Source organism: Myiozetetes cayanensis, unplaced genomic scaffold (genome assembly GCF_022539395.1).
Source record: "Myiozetetes cayanensis isolate MyiCay16 unplaced genomic scaffold, myiCay2020 scf19, whole genome shotgun sequence".
In the NCBI taxonomy this organism is placed as follows: domain Eukaryota; kingdom Metazoa; phylum Chordata; class Aves; order Passeriformes; family Tyrannidae; genus Myiozetetes; species Myiozetetes cayanensis.
The window spans coordinates 3,586,348-3,605,713 of record NW_026087400.1 but is presented as its reverse complement, the minus strand read 5'-3'; the positions used below and the strand labels follow the sequence as shown (position 1 = coordinate 3,605,713).

The 19,366-nt window shown below is 55.3% G+C and overlaps 1 protein-coding gene across 2 annotated transcripts; it reads left to right on the top strand.

The window, feature by feature from the left end:
* The first annotated feature begins 1,086 nt into the window (after positions 1–1,086).
* Positions 1,087–16,153, top strand: GMEB2 (glucocorticoid modulatory element binding protein 2). Of its 2 annotated transcripts, XM_050313934.1 has the most exons (10): positions 1,087–1,496; positions 2,654–2,821; positions 7,105–7,202; positions 7,964–8,091; positions 9,533–9,636; positions 10,863–11,020; positions 12,705–12,776; positions 13,354–13,491; positions 14,024–14,146; positions 14,319–16,153. In XM_050313934.1, the coding sequence occupies exons 2-10, from the start codon at positions 2,691–2,693 to the stop codon at positions 14,963–14,965; spliced, it is 1,599 nt and encodes a 532-aa protein (XP_050169891.1). In that variant the 5' UTR covers positions 1,087–1,496; positions 2,654–2,690; the 3' UTR covers positions 14,966–16,153. The 2 variants fall into 2 exon arrangements, with proteins under 2 accessions (XP_050169891.1, XP_050169892.1); XM_050313935.1 differs by lacking the exons at positions 1,087–1,496; positions 2,654–2,821 and having other exon boundaries at positions 7,113–7,202; positions 7,969–8,091.
* The last annotated feature ends 3,213 nt before the right edge of the window (positions 16,154–19,366 follow it).

Below are 19,366 nucleotides of genomic sequence, written 5' to 3'. Positions count from 1 at the left end.
CCTCCGCCGCACGCGCCGCCCGGGTCCCTGCGGAGCGTCAGGACGTTACGGCGGCGGCAGCGCCCGGCCGCCCGCCCGCCCGCGGCCCCCGCCTCCTCCTCCTCCTCCTCCTCCTCCTCTTCCTCCTCCTCCTCCTCCTGACAGCGGGGCGCGCCCACGCGGCCCCCCACCCGCGCCCGCATCGGGAGGTTGGGGGAGACACACACGGACACGCGGGGCACCCCTGCCCGCCCGCGACACCCCCACCCACCACCGCCCGACCCGCAGCCGCAGGAGCATCCCCGTGCATCCCCCCGGCAGCTTCGCCCCCGCCTGCACCGCACTCAGCACAGCGTCCCCCGCGTTCGTCCTGTCCCCCCGCGCTGTGCAGCCGCAGCCCCCACCTCGTGCATCCCCCTCTCCGGCCCTCTCTCCCCGCGCTGCGTTCCGTGTGCCCCCTGCTTCCTGGGAGGCCGCTCTACACCCTCTTGCAGCTCTCCTGCAACCCTCCTCCGGGCAGCCCCCCTCCGTGCCACCCACCCCTGCGTGTACCCCCTACCCCTGTGCAGCCGCAGCCCCCTGTGCCCCCCCTCTCCGTGCAGCCCCCTGCCCGTAGCATCCCTTGTGCCTCGTTGCATCTCCCCCTCCGTGAAGCCACCTCTCCATGCACACCCCCTGCGCCCTTTGCAACCCCCGTGGCCCCCCTGCCCTGCGCACCTCTGTGCAACCCCCCTGCAGCCCCCTCCCCGTGCTCCCCCTCTCTCTGTGCTCTCCTGCAGTCCACCTCGTGCACCTCCCTCTCTGTGCACCCCCAAGTACCCTCCCTGCACCCACACTCCCCCCCTCACTCTCTGCACCCCTTGATTGCTGTCCCCAGTGCGCTCCCCCTGCTCTCTGCCCTCCTGATGCTGCACCCCAAAAATCCTTCCCCGCCCTCCCAGTTGTGCAATGCTATTTTTTTTTTCCCCTTTTGTATTTTTTTCCCCACCCCACCCCAAATCTTCCCTGCGGCCCTTGACGCACCCTCATCACCCTGCGAGGTGCACCAGGAGGGATGTACATGGGCACCCTGAGCCCTGGCAGAGCTGGGGTGCTCCCCTACGCCCCTCCACCGCCCCGTTGCACCCCGCTGCCGCTGTGATTTTAGTTGCTTTTTAGATTAATTGTGTTTCCAGCTCAGTTTTTCTCCATTCTGTGCCGGTTCCTCCCTGAAGGCATTTGAGAAGCACATGTGGAGTTTCAATCCCATGATGCTGGGCAGGATGTCCGGAGCGTCCCAAAACCTCGTGCTGCTGCAGAGGCCGTTGTGGGTGATGCTGATGCTGCAGGAGGGGTTTCATCCCAAAATGAAGGACAAGTGTGGGGATAAGAGTGGCAACAAAAATGGGAGTAGCTGAGCCCAACGCAGCTGAGTGACTGCGCTGCTGTGAAAACTGAAGCGCTTCTGTCGGTGGCTTCGTGCTGGGCTGGTGTGGAGGGGCCAGTCCACCCTGGATAAATCCATGGGCTCTGTGGAGGTGAAGATCACGCTGTGGGGTCCCTGTGGGTCAGGCAGGTGTTTCTGCAGGGCGTGAACCCAGTTGTGGAGTCTCATGGGACGCGTTGGGTCAGCGCACTGCTCCGGCCGTGTCCTGGGGAAGGGGCGGGAGCCAAGTGGTGTCTCTGCTGTGCTCTGTGCTGTTGTTTGAAGGACATCGTGGGGGTCTGAGCTTGAACAGCCAGGCCTGGATGAGGTGCACCCTTACCTGTCTCTGTGTGGGCTGCACCAGTGCTATAGGGGATGCTTTGTTGGCACTGAATTCTCCATACCTGGATGAGAGCTGATCCCCAGCACTGTGGGCAGCAGGGCAAGGGAGGGAATTCTCTCTCTCTGCTCTGTTCTGGTGAGACCCCTTCTGCAGAGCTACCTCCAGCTTTGGGGCCTCCAACACCAGAAGGATGTGGAGCTGCTGGAGTGAGTCCACAGGAGGCCATGGACGTGCTCTGAGTACCAGAGCATCTCTGCTATGGAGACAGGCTGGGAGAGCTGGAAGTGTTTGGCTTGGAGAAGAGAAGGCTCTGGGGAGACCTCAGAGAACCTTCCAGTGCCTAAAGGGTCTCCAAGAGAGCTGGAGAGGGAGTGCTGTCTTAACATCTATTGCTGATTTATTAGAAATGCACACTTTTAAATAGTTTCCAGATGTCACTTTGTTTCTGCGGGCTTGACGTGCTTTTTTAATTTGGTTTTTGTGTGTGTGACTTTGGAGGAGGGAAGAGTCCCTGTTTTTGCCATGAAGGAGACAGTGATGAGCTGCTCTGGCAGCACGAAATCCTTCTGAGATAGTTTGAAATACTCAGTTTGAAGGTGCGTTTTTAAATGAATCTTCATAGAGTTTTCAGTGGATGCCAGGACCTTTTTTTTTTTTTTTTGGACCTCTCTCATACTCTGCCCTTCCCCTCCTGCACCCCAGTCCCACCCATACCCATCACTCTCACCCAGCCTGCAGGGCATGTGTTGGGTTGAGCCTCCCCTCATCCCTCCTCCTGTGAAGGAGCACTTGGGGATTTGCTCGTCCCTTTCTCCTTAGAACGTGGAGTCCCTGCATCCCCTCATCCCACCACACCGGTGTTCCTTCCACAACCGAGTCCATCAGGGAGACCTCCTGACACGGGGCTTCCCCTCGTTCCTCCACAGGCAGCCGGTGACCCAGGGCTCTCCCGCTCCCGCCGGGATGGCCACGCCGGACGTCAGCGTCCACATGGAGGAGGTGGTGGTGGTGACGACGCCCGACGGCGCCGTGGACGGCGGGGGCATGGAGGAGGTGAAGACAGTGCTGGTCACCACCAACCTGTCCCAGCACGGGTAAGAGACGGGGTCGGGGCACTCGTGGCTCACCGGGGAGTCCCAGTGCCTCGTCAGGGCCCTGCTGACACCCCAGGACCATACCCAGGGCTCTGCAGCTCTGAACTTGCAGAGCAGGCTCCGCTGTTTTTTTCTGTTGAAGCTGAGTTGCCACTGGTGGTTTTGAGCTGGTGCTGGTACCCAGAGTGAAAAGCAATACAGCTTTTTATTTATTTATTTATTCTTATATTAAAAAAGAAAAAAAAAAACCAACAAAACCCTGACTCCAAATATCCTTTCCTGAGTGGATGTGGATGTTGGAGTGGGCACAAATCCGGTTGGAACAGGACACCAGTAACTAAATCAATGTTTTTCTGCTATTTATTTCACAAGTGCTTCACTAAGCTGTGTCCCTCCAAGAGATGGGTCTGGCTGCAGCACGGTGAGGGTGGTGCAGATGGGCTCCCCTTCCCTGAAGGTGGGGGGGTTTGGGGCTGTTTTTCAGCCAAGCTCTGCAGGAACCTCCCCTGCCAGCAATGGGAGTGGGAGAGGTGGCCTTGAAACCACGCAGTGCTGAACGGGGAGGCACTGCTCTAAAAACCCAGAGTTGAATGTGTCTGATTGTTCAAGTGCTGTTGCTTTGCCTAATTTCTGCCTTTTTTGTTGGAATTTCAGATTTGGAGCTATTGGTCCAGATCTGGTCTGTTCAGTGGCAGGTTGGCCATGGCCAAGGAGGTTGGCTGGTACCTTGAAGGCCCACATGGTGATGGGCTCTTTGCTTTATTTCTTTGTTTCTCATGGGATGGTGCCCAGAGCCATTTTTGTGCTTTGCTCTTTGGGCAGAAAATCCAGATGAACACCTGGAGCTGGATCCAGGCAGGTTTGTCTGATCCAGAAGTCCCTGTACTTGAAATAAGTAGGTGGTGAGTGGCTGTTTATTGCTTTCCATAAGAAGAAGGTGTTTGTCTCCTTTTCTCAAACATGTCTTTGTGTCAGTGCCCTGGGGCTTTCAGGCAGGGCAGAAAGGGACAGTGTTTATGCTACAGCGCTTTGTGCTGCTCCAATCCAATGGGATAAAACCCATTAACAGATGAATTTCTGGTAGAGAACGGACAGGGACAGGCAGAGGCAAGAGCTGTCAGTGCTGGGATGGGCAGGATCTGCCCAGCTCCTCCACATCCTGAGTCTGTGAGTGCTTCCAAAAGCCTTCTCCATTCCCAGAGGAGTGGGTGATGGTGGGGAAGAGGGGTTCCACTCCTCTTGCTTTCTGTCCCTTGGTGACTTCCTTGGCTCCCTCGGTGGAGAAGCAGCCAGGTGTGACACTTGGGATATGTCTGCTTTTGGATGCAGGACGGTTCCTGGTTGTCAAGTAAAAGCTTGGAAACCTTTTCTCACCCTCCCAGGGTCCCCTGGATGGTCAGGAGAGGACAGCTCTGCACAGCAGAGACAGGGACATTTTCATTCAGTCGCAGCTGTGAGCAGAGATACCCTGGCAGGTACAAAGAGATTCCCTGAGGGTTTTCCATGCAGCTCTCTGGAGAAGGGCTGCTGAGCAAGGTCCTGGCTCCCCCATGCTTGGGGATGGTACTGGGTCCATGGAAAAGATGTGGATTTTGGGGTCGTGGAGCAAAACCTGCCCGACTCTCCTTGCCGAGCAAGGCAGTGGGGTTGGTGGGGGGTGGCAGCATGAGCCACCCAGTCTTTCCATGGCTTTGGATGGTTGCCTTCAAGGGGCTCTGCTCCCACAGCGGTGCTGGCTTCCTCTCCCTTTTCCTCTGTAGCCCCAGCTGGCATCAGGACAGTGACTGCAGGCATGGGCTGAGATCCCTCGGTGTTGGCTCGGTCACCGCTCACATGGGGAGCTTTCAACTTGCCTTGTGTGGCACTTAAACCAAACTCAGCTTGGGGGCTGGTGCCTTTTTCTAGTGCTCCTTTGGGTATGGATCTGCTATTTAAAAAACTCCCTGTGCACCCAGTTGTTAAGAACTTAATTATTTCGTGTGTTTTTAAAGAAAAGGCAGAGGGAAATGGGAAAATAATAATGAGCAAGAAGCTTTTCTCTTTGGTCTGCGATTAGAAGGGATCTGTTGCTTGGTGCTTGTATTTCTGATCAGCAGCCCCAGCTCAAGGTTTTTGGGGGGAGACTTTCCTCTCTCAAGTTTCCAGGCAAGGCAGGAGAGAGGAGAAGGGAGATGCCAGCCTGGTGTGTTATCCACACGGGCTTTCTTCTCTTCCTCCCATCTGGTTTATGGATCCTCCTGGGGAGGAAGATGAGAACCGTCCTCCCTGGGCTTCGTCATGGCAACCAGCAAAGGCAGGACTGGCCTGGGGGGTTGCACTGCTGGGGCTTGGAAGGTGTTTGTGTTTTCTCTCGCATCTGCCTCTGGAATGGGATGGGAGAAGGAGCGTGGAGACACTCGCCTTTTTTTGTGGTTTTATCTCCTCCCTGGTTTTATCTCCATGGCAGACACAGACTTCAGTTGCTTGAATTTTTAGTCCAAGCTTGGAGTTGGTTTGTTTGTTTTCCTCTGGAGGTTTAAGGTGTGGGCTGGGTTATTCCTCCCCAGCCAGTCGTGCCTTCCGGTCATTTTTGGGAGTGGTGTGAATGCGAGGGAGTCCTGGAGGATCCTCTGTTTCAGGTGCTGACTTTCTGCTGCGGGGTGAGTTGGTGGAGGTTCTTGATGTGGTGGCAGGTGGAGGCAGCTCAGGGTCGGGGCTGTGGGGTGCTGGGCTGTGCACACCAGGGGTGGCTGCTGCCTCTGGCACCCTGCTGAAGTGGGACTTACTTTTCCTTAAATGCACCTGGAGAAAAGCAAGAACCCAGCAGCAAACTGATGAAAAATAAACAGATTATAGTTCTTCTGTCAGACCACCACTTCTCTGATACTCACCTGTGTGCAGATGCCTTAGCAACGAATTTACCTTTTCAAGTCCTTTTGTGTTACCCATCTCCTTCCCCTCCCAGGGCTCTGGGCTGTTGTTCTCTGGGAGGTGCAGAGCCAGTGTGACATCCATCACCTTTCTGTCACAGCTGGACCTGCCTCCATCTCTCTTTTCTCTGGAGCAGCATCTCCAAGTTACTCACCTGGTGAGGCCGAGCTGCTGCCCACACCTTCCTTATCTCTGTGCTGCTCCCCACAGGTACCTGCCCTGCAGCTGCCAAGGGGAGGGATGCTTTGAAGCTGCAGTTCCACCCTAGAGCTGTGTGTTAGGAGCCAGGATGGAAAAACCAGTTGCTCTTGAATTTCCTTGTCCCCGTGGCACCGCGGGTGGAAAATGCGGTTGCCAGTGAGTCATTAGGACCATCTTTTAATTCACCCATGATACCAAACTGGGGTAGATTTCATGTTTGTTTTCTCCATACAGTCTTCCTAGAAAGTTTATATGCCTAAGTATGTGAAAAGCTTAATTGTATTTCCCCCCCTGCCCCTGCAGGACAAGTTTGGTGCAGCAATTAGTCGTCTTCAATAACACTACCAAACATGCATCTTAAAAGGAAGGTAGATTTAGATGGGATTTTAAGAAGAAATTCTGCCCTGTGAGAATGGTGAGGAACTAGCTCAGGTTGCCCAGAGAAGCTGTGGCTGCCCCATCCTTGGAAGCGTTCAGGTTGAAGGTGTCCCTGCCCGTGGCAGGGAGGAAAACACTAAGAGAAGGTGGAGATCCCCAGTGTGAGAAGGATGGAAGCAGTTGGATAGCCAGCTATTAGTGGATATCATGGGTGTATCAGGTTCTAAGAAACTCAGAGATCAGATAATGAGGATCTGTAGCTCATGTTATGTCATCTCTGCTCACAGATCTGCTGTTGGGATTTGTCAAACTTCTTTATAGTGTCTCTGTGGCTCCTTGAGGTCCCGCTCCCACGAGCATCCTGCATACCAAGGGATTCAGCCAGTCCTTTGCCCAGACAGCAGCAGCATGTTTCACACATGTTTTTCCTGAGGAGATCTCAGGCAGAGCTGCCAGGAGCTGGCAGTGACTTCTGAGCAAGAAGGCTGTGCTGACAGCATCCCTCCACGCCAGCTCTCCAGCGTGGGCTGGGCCGGAGGCAGCTCCATGGGGCTGGGATGAAAGGGGACGCAAGGCAGAGCCAGCCAGGCTGCTGACAGGGGCCTGCCTGCTGTGGGGCTCTTCATCTCCACATGGAAAAATGGAGCTGAGCCTCCCAAACCCAGAGCTCTTGACTTTTAGCTCTTGTGGGAAAATGTGGTCGGAGGGACTTCTGAGGCGATGTCTCCACGGGGCACCGGGCGTGGGGGTGGCACGGCCACACGGCTTAAGGATGTGTCCGACTCTCTTTCCAGCGGTGACATAAACGAAGACACTCTGGAGACTGAAAATGCAGCCGCTGCAGCTGCTGCTGCTTTCACGGCCTCCACACACCTGAAGGAAGCGGTTCTAGGTAGGTCAGCTCCTTCCACAGCCCCTTGGCTGAGCTGTGCCAGCTCCACTACCCCAAATGTGGCACAGCCCTGCTCTGGTTCTGCCTGAGAAAGTCTGGGCACTGCTGTGCTGAGCCACCAGGGGTACCAGGGATGTTCTCCTGTTGGCCTTGGGGATGCTCTCCTGGATCCAGGGGAGCCCAGCAGGCAGCAGGGGGTTGGATGATCAGGAGGGAGCTGGCAGTGCCTGGCTGAGCTGCTGCTGCCCTCTCCTGGTCCAGGATGAATCCCTGTGCCCATCCCTGGCTTCTGCCCTTCCAGCTTGCCGTGGGGATGTCAGTTTTGCAGCAAACTCACTGGCTTTGGTTACAGGTAAAAGTGAATTTAGGGAGCAAAAACTGTGACCAGCTGGGCTGGGGTTGACTTAAAGCCAGTTTTAGTCTAAAACCAAGGGTGTCTCCACCCAAATAACATCATTCTTTTTTATCAAGAGTGAGACCACTGACTTCTTCGATTCCATGTGCTCAGCTGCAGCTGGGTTGGCATAAATCTACCTGGGCTGTTTTGCCTGAGAAATTTGCGTGGTTGGATGCTTTAGTTGCAAAGTGTAACTGAGTGGTGGCCACAAACCCCAGTACACTCCACCATGCAACATCTACTCTGTTTTCATTCCTGAGTTTCAAAACTGCTCTTCATTGCATGTGTGCCTCGGGGAGGTGAATGGGGGGCTGTGGCTCACGTTTCTCTTTGATCTGTCCCTTCCTCTGATCCCTGTGAGAAGTGAAGATGGCTGAAGATGAGGACAGTTTGGAGGCAGAGATTGTCTACCCCATCACCTGTGGGGACAGCAAAGCCAACCTCATCTGGAGGAAGTTTGTGTGCCCCGGGATCAATGTGAAGTGTGTGCAGGTGAGAGCAGAGAGGCCAGCTCTGGGCTGTGGGCTCAACTGGCCTGTCCTGCTTGTGATGAGCTTTGGTAGCTGCTTTGCATCAGAACCACGTCATTCTGGAAAAGAAGGACATTTTCCTGGTGCTATGGGGTACCTGATATTTGTCTTGGCCAAGTCGAGCAGTTTTGGCTGGAGAAACGCTGCCTCAACTAAACGTGTTTCTGAAAATTTTGAGAAATTTGGGCACTTCTGGTATCTGCTCAGTTGGAAAGTTGATAGTTTGAGAAGTGGGGACCTACTGAAGAGCTGCTACTGTGTCCTGGGTAGCTCATGGTTAAAATTTGCATGAATTCAGGAATGTACCATGAGTGAGCCGTTGCTGGCATTTGTAGATGGCCTAAACAATACCCTGCTGAGGGAGAGTCTCCTCGGGCTCTGCTGCAGGAGGGCTCCCAAAGGGTGGCCCTTGCCTTTCCTAGGAGAGATGGTCTTGTCTGTCCCCAAGGCAGAGGACAGGTACTGCTGCAGGTAATGCTGCTGTCACCTAAAATCCTTCCTCTGCACTGAAGACCCATGTCCTTGTTAAGAGAAGCAGTTTCTGATGGACTGATGGTGGTGCTGCTCTGTGTTGGTAGACATTGGGCATGGAAAAGAGGAGACCTGGATTTGGGAAATCCTGAGTTGGGCTGTAAGGTAACTCTTTAAAGAGCTGCCTGGTTCACAGCTGGACTTGAGGAACTTGGAGATCTTTGCCAACCTTAATGATTTTAGAATTCTATGATTCTGCAGGTTGCTGTTAGGTCAGCACGTGTGTTCAGTCATGGCTGGGTGTGTAGGGCAATAAAAGACAGGGAAAGAGTTGGCAAGGTGTTTGTCAGCTGCCTGAAGCTGCTTTTCAGTAGCAGTGGGTGTGTGCTGCGAGAGAGGCCAGAGGTTCCACTGATACCAGTGGTTGGGCTCGGGAGCAGGAGGTCAAAGACCAAATGGTCTTTTGGCCCCACAAATGGGCTCCTTCCCTCTCACCTGTGGGGCTTAACATGCCCCTGGACCCAAATGTTACTGGTGCAGCCCAGCTTTTGCTGAGTCCACTGTTAGTGGGAGTGTGAGCAGCTCCCTGCTGTTCATGATACTTTGCACAAGCTGTTTTTTCCAGCTGTCCTGCCTGGGCTGGGCACTTCTGAACTCACACAGACCCCAAGCCCTTGGCTCTGAGCAGCTGTTAACTAACCATCCATGTTTGGCTTTAATCTTTTTAACTCAACCAGGGTTCTCTGGGGTGGGAAGTGTGTGCCAGCCATCTGGTTTGGTGCTGTTAAATGGCACGTGGAGGCTGCGGTGCAGCTGCACCCACTGCTGGGCAGCGGCAAACGCCGCCGGGCTCCGCGGCTGAACCCTGCTCGCAGGGCACCCCGGGTTATTTACAGCTTGTGGCAGTGATGGTGCACCTCTGCCTTCTGCAGTTTGATGATCACCTAATTAGCCCCAAGGAGTTTGTCCACCTGGCAGGCAAGTCCACGCTGAAGGATTGGAAGCGGGCGATCCGGATGAACGGGATCATGCTCCGGTGAGTCTCTTCCTTTCCCCCCTTCTTTTTGGGGGAATAGTGGTGGGGTAGAACAGAACCTTGGGCACAGTTGTTTTCCTGCTGAGGGAGCAAATGAGCCACTAAACATCTGTCTTAATGACAGCCTGGCCCCAGATGTGGTCAGTCCAACGGCTTTGCTCTGTCCTTGTGCCTAGGGAATAATTTGGGCCAAGAAATATTTCTCTGGTCGTTTTAGGACTCGAACCACACTGAGATCCCAGCTGGTGTAAGGACACTGGAAATTTTAATGGCCACTGGTGGTGAGGCCGTACTGTCTGTGGGTTCCCAGTATGACCCACCAAATGGAATTGGTCTGGTCATCACTAATGCTCTGGTTGCAGCAGGTCTGCTTGACATTACTTGGCAAAAAAAAAAAAAAAAATCTTTATGCAAGCATTTATCTTGTCTAGTCTTAACTACAGTAATTCAATTCTTCTATGGTCTTCCTGAACACAAGCCTGAGACTGTGATTTAATTAAAGTCTGTCTCTGCCTTTGGGCAGGATAAAATAGCATCACCTCTTTCCCAGGAATTGTCAGTGGCTTTGTGCTCTTTTCACAGGGTGACATTGCCTCTCCCTGTATTCTTCTGCTTCAATGCAGGCCTCTCCCATATTCCTCTTAAGCAGCTTTTGCTCCACGTAGATTTTGCATAATAGGCTTAGGCTTTGACAAGGCAGGGCTTTGAGAGGGGAAAAAAAAAACTTCAGGAGGAATGTGTGAAGGCAAGGCCAGCAGCCCATGGGAGCAAATCTTGGGAAGCTCAGGGGGTTGTTGGCCAGCAAGGCCTGGGGATGCTTCAGAGACAACGTGCCTAGACTGGGAGGATCCCTTATGCCAGTGTTGCCACCCTCCTTAATTGAGGTGACAAACTTGATTTTAGTTTATGAATAGGGTTATGCCCTGTCTTTTTTTGAGGTGTAGAGCCAGAAAGGGAAGGAAGGAAGAGGCTCTCTGTGGTCTCACCCTGAACTGAGACTCGAGCTGACCCTTCTGCTGGGAGCTGCAGCTTCTGAGGGGATGTTCTGGTGCGACCAGAGAGGCGCTTTCTCCTCCCCTTCCTCCCACAACAAACGGGTTCATCAGTTCCAGTCAGGGCTCCTGTTGCCTCTGAGAAGTTTGATGTGAAGGCTGCCAGGAGCTGCATCTCAGAGCTCTTGGCTCTTGCTGACGTGCCTGTCCCTGTGCTTGCTCCCCCTCTTTCAGGAAGATCATGGACTCAGGAGAGCTGGATTTCTACCAGCACACGAAGGTGTGTTCCAACACGTGCCGGAGCACCAAGATCGACCTGACTGGAGCCAGGGTGTCCCTGACCAGCCAGACATCGACGGAATACATCCCTCTGACTCCCGCCTCTGCTGATGGTACGTCCAACCATTCCTCACATCAAAGCACAGGAACCACGGTCCCTTAGGGCTGGAGCTTCCCTTCTGGCCTCCTGCCTCTCCCAAAACCAGGCAGCTGAAGCAGAGGACTGCAATTCATCTGTAGCTGTTGCTCGATGAAGTTCCCTTCTGTCCTCACTGCTGGTCGGGCTGTGTCCATAGGGATCAGCTTGGCTTCTCCTGCTGCACAGGGTGCCTGGGCAGGAGTCCCATCTCCTTTTAGCTCTAACCTGACTTCTTCTGGAATAATTTAGGGGTTTTTATTTAAGGCTCGCTCATCAGGTTGGTCTGATGAAAGATTAAAGAGAACTGGGGGACCCAGCAGATTATTTTTTTTATCTGCGCTTGTGAATGTCGATCATAAAAGTGGGATTTAAATGATGGGGTTACGTAGCTGTAGCCCTGAACTTAAATGGCTTTGAGCTGAAAGAGGGTAGGTTTAGATTGGCTGGTGGGAAGAAATTCTTCCCTGTGAGGGTGGTAAGGCCCTGGCCCAGGTTGCCCAGAGAAGCTGTGGCTGCCCCATCCCTGGAAGTGTCCAAGGCCAGGTTGGACAGGGCTTGGAGCAAGCTGGGCTAGTGGAAGGTGTCCCTGCCCATGGCAGAGAGGTGGAATGAGATGAGCTTTGAGGTCACTCCCAACCCAAACCATTCTCTGATTTTATGAACTTTACCTGTAATTAGAGGCAGCTGTTTTATTGGAAACTTTCTAATTTTGAAGTACTTCTATATTTCATAACAACTTTTGCTTCTGAGCATGAAGAACAGCCCCCAAAGTGCCCCACATCCCAAGCTCCTAGTGGTGCCTGTGGGGCAGGGTAAGCCCCTTGACTGGCTCTCCAGAGTTCCCATGGCACCACATCCTGGTGTTGAGGTGGGGGAAGGTGATGCCAATGCATGGCACAGCCTGCTCCGAGCCCTCCTGTTAAACATGGACATCAGCTCACCGATGGGAGACACTTCCCACACCGCTGGGCTGTGCTGGAATAACCAGAGCCCCGAGGGCTGCCGAGGAAAGGAGCAGAGTGATTGGATTTAATGGCAGCAGCTGAGCATTCCAAACACTCTGCACAGCTCCGTGGGGCTCTGGCCAGATTCCCATCCATCCCGCTCCTGCACACGGCTTGAATGACGCCGGTTCCTCGGCTCTATGGTAACAAAACCGCTGAGATTTGGCAGAGCTGGAGGGAAGGAAGGGAGCCCTCCTGCATCCCTGCACGGCTGGGGGGCTGCTCTCCCCTTAGAGGCTTTAGAAACCCTCCAGACAAATGGTGGCTGGGTAAAAAGGGCTGCCAGAAAAATCAGACTCTAAATCTGTTTGACTTTTGCCCTGAGCAGTTACTGGTGTGTTTGCAGGGGAAAGTGGGAGGGAAATGCTGCTCTTGAGCACGTGTTCTCGTGCTGCAAGGGTTGCAGGAGTAATCCCTGGGGATTGCACTCCAATGTGGAAAAATAAGTACAGCTGGCACAGCAACCACTTGGGCGTCTCCCTCTGTTCAGTGCTGGGAGTTGGATTCAAACGAAAGTGATCCTGTGCAATAAAAAGGAGAAAGTCACGGAAATGCAGCAAGGGAGCGCTTCCCTTGGAGACAGCCCATGAAAATACAGGGAAAAATCAGGACTTGGGAATTTTTTTTTCTTTTCTTTTCTGCTATTGGTTGCAGTGAACGGATCCCCAGCTACAATAACCATAGAAACATGTGAGGATGCCAGTGATTGGAGCACCAGCATCGGAGGTATGGCTTGAGAATCCCGCTGGGCTTGGCCCAGCCGGGTGAAGGAGGTGTGGGGAAAGAGGGGAATAGGAGGGATGAGGAGCAGAAAGGACCCTCTTGCCAGATCAGCCTTGCATGAACCTCCTCTGGGATTATTCCTTTGCTGCTCACAGAGCAAAGAGCAATGTTATATGCCACTGGTGTGTGGGTGTGCTGCAGCATCACCTGGGGATGAAGTTGTTTCCAAGCATTGAGATGTCAAAGCCACGGCCAAGTGTGGCTCTAGGAGTTAAAAAAACCCCAAACCAAACCTATCAGAGGGGTTATAAAGTCCTTCTCTTTCCTTGGTGTGCTGTGAGCAATGGACTTCTCTGTAGCATCAGTGTCCTGTTTGTGTGGGACAGGGATTGGGAAAGCACATCCTTCTCTGGCTGCCCCTCCTTTGGGCCCACACTCTGGGTGGGCTTTGCCCCAGCCCCCTGACCTCCAGCCCAGCAGGACTGCACCCCTGCAGGGGGTGTCCACAGGGAGCCCACAGCTGAGGATTTTAAACCCCTGCTGAGGATTTTGAGGCTCTCCTTGCTTTCTCTTTCTCCAGATGACACCTTTGCTTTTTGGCAAGGTCTGAAGGACATGGGTCTCCTGGAAGAAGTGATCCACGAGTTCCACCAGGAGTTGGCGGAGACCATGAAGGGCTTGCAGCAGCGAGCGCAGGATCCCCCACTGCAGCTTGGGGGTAAGGACCTGGGCACAGGGCTGAGTCACCTTGGGAGAGGGGCTTGTGGGTTTTTTCTCCTTGGAGATATCTTGATGGCACTAGAGGGACAAAGGCCATCACAAAAAATCCCATTTCTGGCTGCTCCCTGGGCAGGCTCTTGGCTGTGCTCAGGGACACTTCAGGTGACCTCAGTTCTCCGATTCCCTGTGCCTGGGGCTTCCTCTGTGCTGGCTTTGGGTCTGGACAAACACTTGGCTTGGGAACTGAGGTGGAATTTAGGCCATCGGAATAATGATACAGCAAGCAGCTACTGTGCCAGCAGATTCCTTATCACCCCTGCTAGGCAGGAGAGGACTGTTTACACGCTGGAGACCTCTTGCCCTTTCTCATGGCTTTTGCCTTCTCCTCTTCCCCAGCCTCTTGCGTTACCCTCCTGCAGATTTTGGCTGTCTCAGCTGGACGCGTTTGCTGTCGTGTGGCTTTTTCCAAGCCGTAAGTAGTTTGCGTGGGGAATTTTGCTTCCTCAAAGGTCTGTGTCTTGTTTTTTAAGATGCTGTTTTACTCAACAACGTAGTCCAGAACTTTGGTATGCTGGATCTGGTCAAGAAGGTCCTGGCCAGCCACAAGTGCCAGATGGATCGCTCGAGGGAGCAGTACACACGGGATTTGGCAGGTATGTCCTCAGGCCGGTCATCGCTGCCTTCTCTTTTGGGCTAAGAAAGTGGGGTTTGTGTTAAAGCTGGTGTTTGCTAAACCACCTGTTTTGGGACTAGCTCCAGGCATTGCCACAGTCCCTGGGAAGCTTGTCCAGGATGCAGGCTGAGCCAAACTTCTTCTCTCTCCAGCTCTGGAGCAGCAGTGTGACGAGCACCGCAAGCGAGCGAAGGAGCTGAAGCACAAATCGCAGCATCTCAACAACGTCCTGATGACCCTTACCCCTGTCTCCGTCCCCACACCTCTGAAACGTCCCAGGCTGACCAGGGCCACCTCCGGACCAGCTGCCATCACCTCCCAGGTCCTGTCCCAGCCGGCACAGCTCGCCGTCACCCCCGGCGTGCCAGTCTCCCAGATTGCCAACCTCCCTCTGGGCAAAGTGGTCTCGGCCCTCCCACCCTCGGTGCTGGGGAAGAGCCCGACTCAGCCCCCCGCTGCCAGCTCCCCGGCCTCCCCACTGCTGGGGGGGTACACGGTGCTGGCCTCCGCCGGCTCCACCTTCCCCGGCACGGTGGAGATCCACCCGGACGCTTCCAACCTGACGGTGCTGAGCACGGCCGCGGTCCAGGACGGCAGCACAGTGGTGAAGGTGGTGAGCCCCTTCCAGCTCCTGACGCTGCCAGGACTCGGCACGACCATCCAGAATGTGACACAAATAGCTCCTGGGGGGAGCACGGTTGTGACTGTCCCGTCCGGTGCCGCCGAGGCCGCCGGGGACGAGCACGCTGCCGCCGCCATCGAGGTGACCGCAGTGGCCGACGAGGCGGAGCAGAAGTGAGAGGGGGGGACTTGCCTGGAGGGACGCTGGCCGTGCCACTCTGGGGGGAACTGCCTCTTCTCTGGCTGCACTGTGGGACGAGGAGTGGTGTCACGAGGGGCACGGGCTAACAAGACTCAGAGCGGCTCGTGTTGGGAGCGAGGAGGTTCAGGTCAGAGGAGAAGGAGGGTGGAGGAAAGATGCCCAGAGAAGGGAAAGGCAAAAATGCTCTGCCCTGTATGGAGGAGAGAAGAAAAAAAGAGCTTATTTTTTTATAAAGCTTTCCTCCCCTGTTCTCTTGGAATAGTTATCAACCCTGCCTCATAGGCAGGCTCAGCCAGAGCAGTGTCCATTGGAGGAGTGGGCAGGAGCAAAAGGGAAGAGCAAGTGAAGCTGCCAAGGGGTCTGGCATGAGGGGAACTTGCTGCTCCCCATCCCCAGGGGCTGCAAGGATGGAGAGGGGCTGCCAAGAGCAGGAATTCTGTAGATCTGTACAATGATCGACACCAGGAAGGGCTCTGTGGCAGTGTGAGTGCAGGCCCTGGGAGGTTGGGTTCTGTGTGTGACACTGGCATTTTCAGGTGGCGGAAACAAGTGGGAGCTGTTGTGACAGCAGTTGTGTTATGGTGGTTGCCCAGGTCTACTGGGGGAAGGAGTGGGAAGGGAGAAACCCAGAGGGCCAGGAAGAGCTGTGACTTCTGAGGATTTAGGGTCCTTTTCTAGTTTTCTCCAAAAAAAAAAAAAAATCCATTCTTTGGGATTTTTTTTTTTAAGCCAACGGCGATTTTTAAGCAAAGCCCTGGTTGGGAAGCTCATCCTGCACGGCAGAGCCGTACTGCTGAACGTGCAGGGCTGAACCCAGCGGCCACGCTCCGAGGAGCTCGCACTTCCTCACGAGGGGGGACCCCCGGTGTCCCCGGTCCCCACATTCCCACCGGGCGCCTCATCCCGCGGGGCCGGGCGCTGCCGTTCCCTCCCCGCCGGGTCTGAGCAGCTGCTCCATGCTAGGATGTTCCACCCCCTTCCCCCCAGGACTCCTTCAGCCGCCCCACCCGCTGCGGCTCCCAGCAGGTCCCATCCCAGGGCCCCCGCGTGCCCTGCGGCCGCAGCGATGCTCTCGCAGTGTCTCCGGCTGGAAGGAGTCGGGTGCTTGGAGTGCTGGGGTTTCTCCAAACTTTATCTGGCAACAGCAGCAGCGACAGGTCACTTTAATGAGTTAATAAATATTTTTTTGAGAGAGCGTTGCTGGTTCATTGTGTTTCTGCGTCTGGGCACAGGGTTGCAAAGCAGGGGCTAAGGCAGGACAGGAACACTCTTTATTGGATATAAATGGACGTGTCCTCTGTGCTCTCTCTCTGGCTGTGGGCGTGCAGGGAGCCTGAAACGTGGCTCCAAAGTCTGATTGTCCATGGCACGGCTGGGACCGGCTGGCTGCACCCAGTGCTGATAACCACCAGTCCCCAAGCTGTGTTTAGAAGAGTTCTGACACGTAATCATGAGGAAAAGCGATCCATTCCTGTGAGGCATTAGATTTTGTTTCGTTTCAGCTGAGGCTGAGCTGAGACTGCAATTGAGGAGGAGTCCTGCCTTATCAGAGGTTTTTGCCTCCCAGCTGCCTGCTGTTAAGATATTGAAGTCTTATCTGCGTACTTGGGACAGCAGTAGTGTGTCAGACCAAGGAAATATAAAGGGTTGTGATCACCCTGAGCTGTCTTTTGCCTGTCCAGCGTGAGCAGTGGTGCTGAGCCACACCTGGAGTGTGTTTCCAGCCCAAATCCTCCTGCTCCCATGCTGTGATGGTGAGTGAAGGTTTGTCTGCACCACAGGGACAACTTTCTCCAGCAGTGCTGGGACTGGAAAGCCGTGGTGCCTTTGTGCAGCCCTGAAGAGCTGTGGGCTGAGCATCCTGCTCCAGCCATCTCTGCTTTGGACAAACTCATCCAGGTTATCCAGGGACTGCGGGAGAGGGGACATCCAGGTGGAAAGGGGACAGCTGGAGGGACCTCCTGACTCCTCTGTAAGGGTATCTGAGAGGTGGCATCGGAGCGTGGGGTGGGACAGGATTGGGGGCAGCTCTGTGTTGGTGTGACAGTGCTGGGGATGTGGCAGCAGGCAGCAAGTGCTGGGGCAGAGCAGGCAGGAGGCAGCAGCTCTTCCCTGGCTACGTGCACCTTTACCTGCCCTAGAGACTATAGATCACCTCACCGGCAAGGCATTCCCAGTGTGGGCGTACTTTACCCTGCTTAAGCGGCGCTTCCTTGGGATGTAAACAGCTCCCCAAGCAATAAAAGCTCTGCAGGCAGATTTGGGCTGGTGCAATCCTCCCCTCCCTTTGAGCAGCTCCCCGGGCAGCCAGTCAGGAAGGTGCTGGTGGGGCAGCCCTGTTCTTCTCGAGAGACCTCCTGGGAATGTTGAGGGATGCTCCGGTGACGTGTTCCACTCCCGAGGGTGGCTGTGCTGCTCTTGGCTGTGCCGCGGTGTTTCCCCGCACTGCCGAGGGCAGCTGGGGGCTTGCGGAGTCAGCAACTCGTGGGAGGATGAGGGCTGAAAAGGAAAAGCAAAGAAGGAAGTTGTCTGCAGCGAGCTGTGAGCAGAGGTTATAAATTAGTGTCAGGATGAGTGGCCTTGTGCTGGATGCGGCCGTCGGGACTTGAGCAACATGCCCTGGCCGCGGGGACAGTCCCGTGTGAGCGTGGCAGTAGCTCCTGGTCCTGCAGCCCTGGTTTCAGCGGGGATGGTAAAGCATCGGCCGTGGGGGGCACGTCCCACCTGTGGATCAGCTCATCCCACAGCTCTGAGATCTGGGGCTCTGCAGGGGGGAACCCTCAAGCCCTACCCTCTGCATGGGGGCTGCACTCACCAGGGTGGGCTCCCAGGGCTGCAGTGAGTGTTGTGCACTCCACAACTGGATCATTGCAGTGGATTCCAGTGTGTCCACCTGCGGTGGGAGCCTGGGGTCCCTGCAACAGGGCTGGGGCTCTCAGAACCCACCCTGCCAGCCTGGTGCTGCCAGCAGCTGCCTTCCTGGGGTCCTTGGCTCCTCAGCCGTGCTCCCCTCTCCTCCCGTTGGGAGCCCGGGGCTGCTCCACTCACAGCCGGGCGTGGAGGACTCGCATCCAGAGACAAATTACATAAGGGCTGCGGATGACTCATGCCAAGTCCCTGTTTTTTCCTGGATTGTGTGGTGATGGAGACTCGGCTGCTTGCATTTTCTCCTCCAGGTATCCACGGAAGCAGCCTGCAATATTTGGGGAAAAGTAGAGGCTCCTGTTTCCCGGGTATCCAACCGGCAGCGCTGGGAGCAGAGCCGTGCCATGGTCCTGCCTAGCAGATGCCTGGGGAGGGCCAGGGAGAGGGGGCTGTGAGAAATCACGAATGTTCACTCAGTCACTGGGTCTCTCTGGGCTGGTGGGGGCTGTTACCAGGACAGGAGATGCTCCAGCATCTTCGCGGGAAGGCTCTCCCACTTCCCAGGTTGTCCTCGGACAAACCCTGTGCGTGCAGCACACAAAGGGCAGCGTATCTGGGGCTGGCGGGGCAGCAGCGGTGACTTCGTGGAGAAACCGCTCCGTGATTGTCAGCCGAGCCGCCGCAGGAATGGAAACCGAAACTCAGCGCTTTCGGCTCGGTGTTTGTTTGTCTAAAATCGGCAAATCCTGGGTTTCGGCTCTCCCCCGCCCTCATGCTGTGGATGTGGTGACGCAGCCTTGCCTCCTCCCTGCTCCGGCGGTGGCTTCCTGCGGCCGGCGATGGAGGGACAGCAGAGCGGCTCCTGCCCGCGCTGCTCCGCGGCTTCTCCAGCCTTTGCATGTGCCGAGCAGGGCCGGAACCTTTGTGTAATAGAGTGAGAACTGCTTGTTCCTGGAGCTGGAGGGAAAATATCCCACCTGTAAAACCAGAGCGAAGCCTCAGTGCCAAGGCTGCTCCGCCTGGGTGAGCTGGGCACTGCCCGTCCTGGCTCGGGCACCTGGGAGGGGGTTGTTTCAGGTATTTAGTTTGTTTTTCACTGATGCTGCTTGAGCTGTGGCACAGACCTTTGTTGTGATTTAGTCAGGGCTGCAGAGGGGGACGATTTCCGCTCAAAGGCAATACCAAGCAGGGACAGGCTGTATCTCTGTGGAACACCCTGATACCAGGGCTGGGCCTCGCTTGGCTCCAGGAATGCATCCTCACAGGGGAGGGAATCGCTCCTTCCCACCCAGGGATGGAGCCCTGGTGCTGCCCAAACTGTAACAGTTCTCATGTCAGCTGCGAGGACAAGGCTGGGAAGCCCTTTCCTGTGGGGGCTCCAGGGGGATCAGTCCCAGCTGTGGAGCTGAGCTCCCCACTGCTCCCCACTGACAGCACATGGAGCAGAGCCTGGCCTTGTTCAGGTGGCTGTCCCACCGCAGGTCCAGCAGTGAGCAGAGCATTGGTGCATTG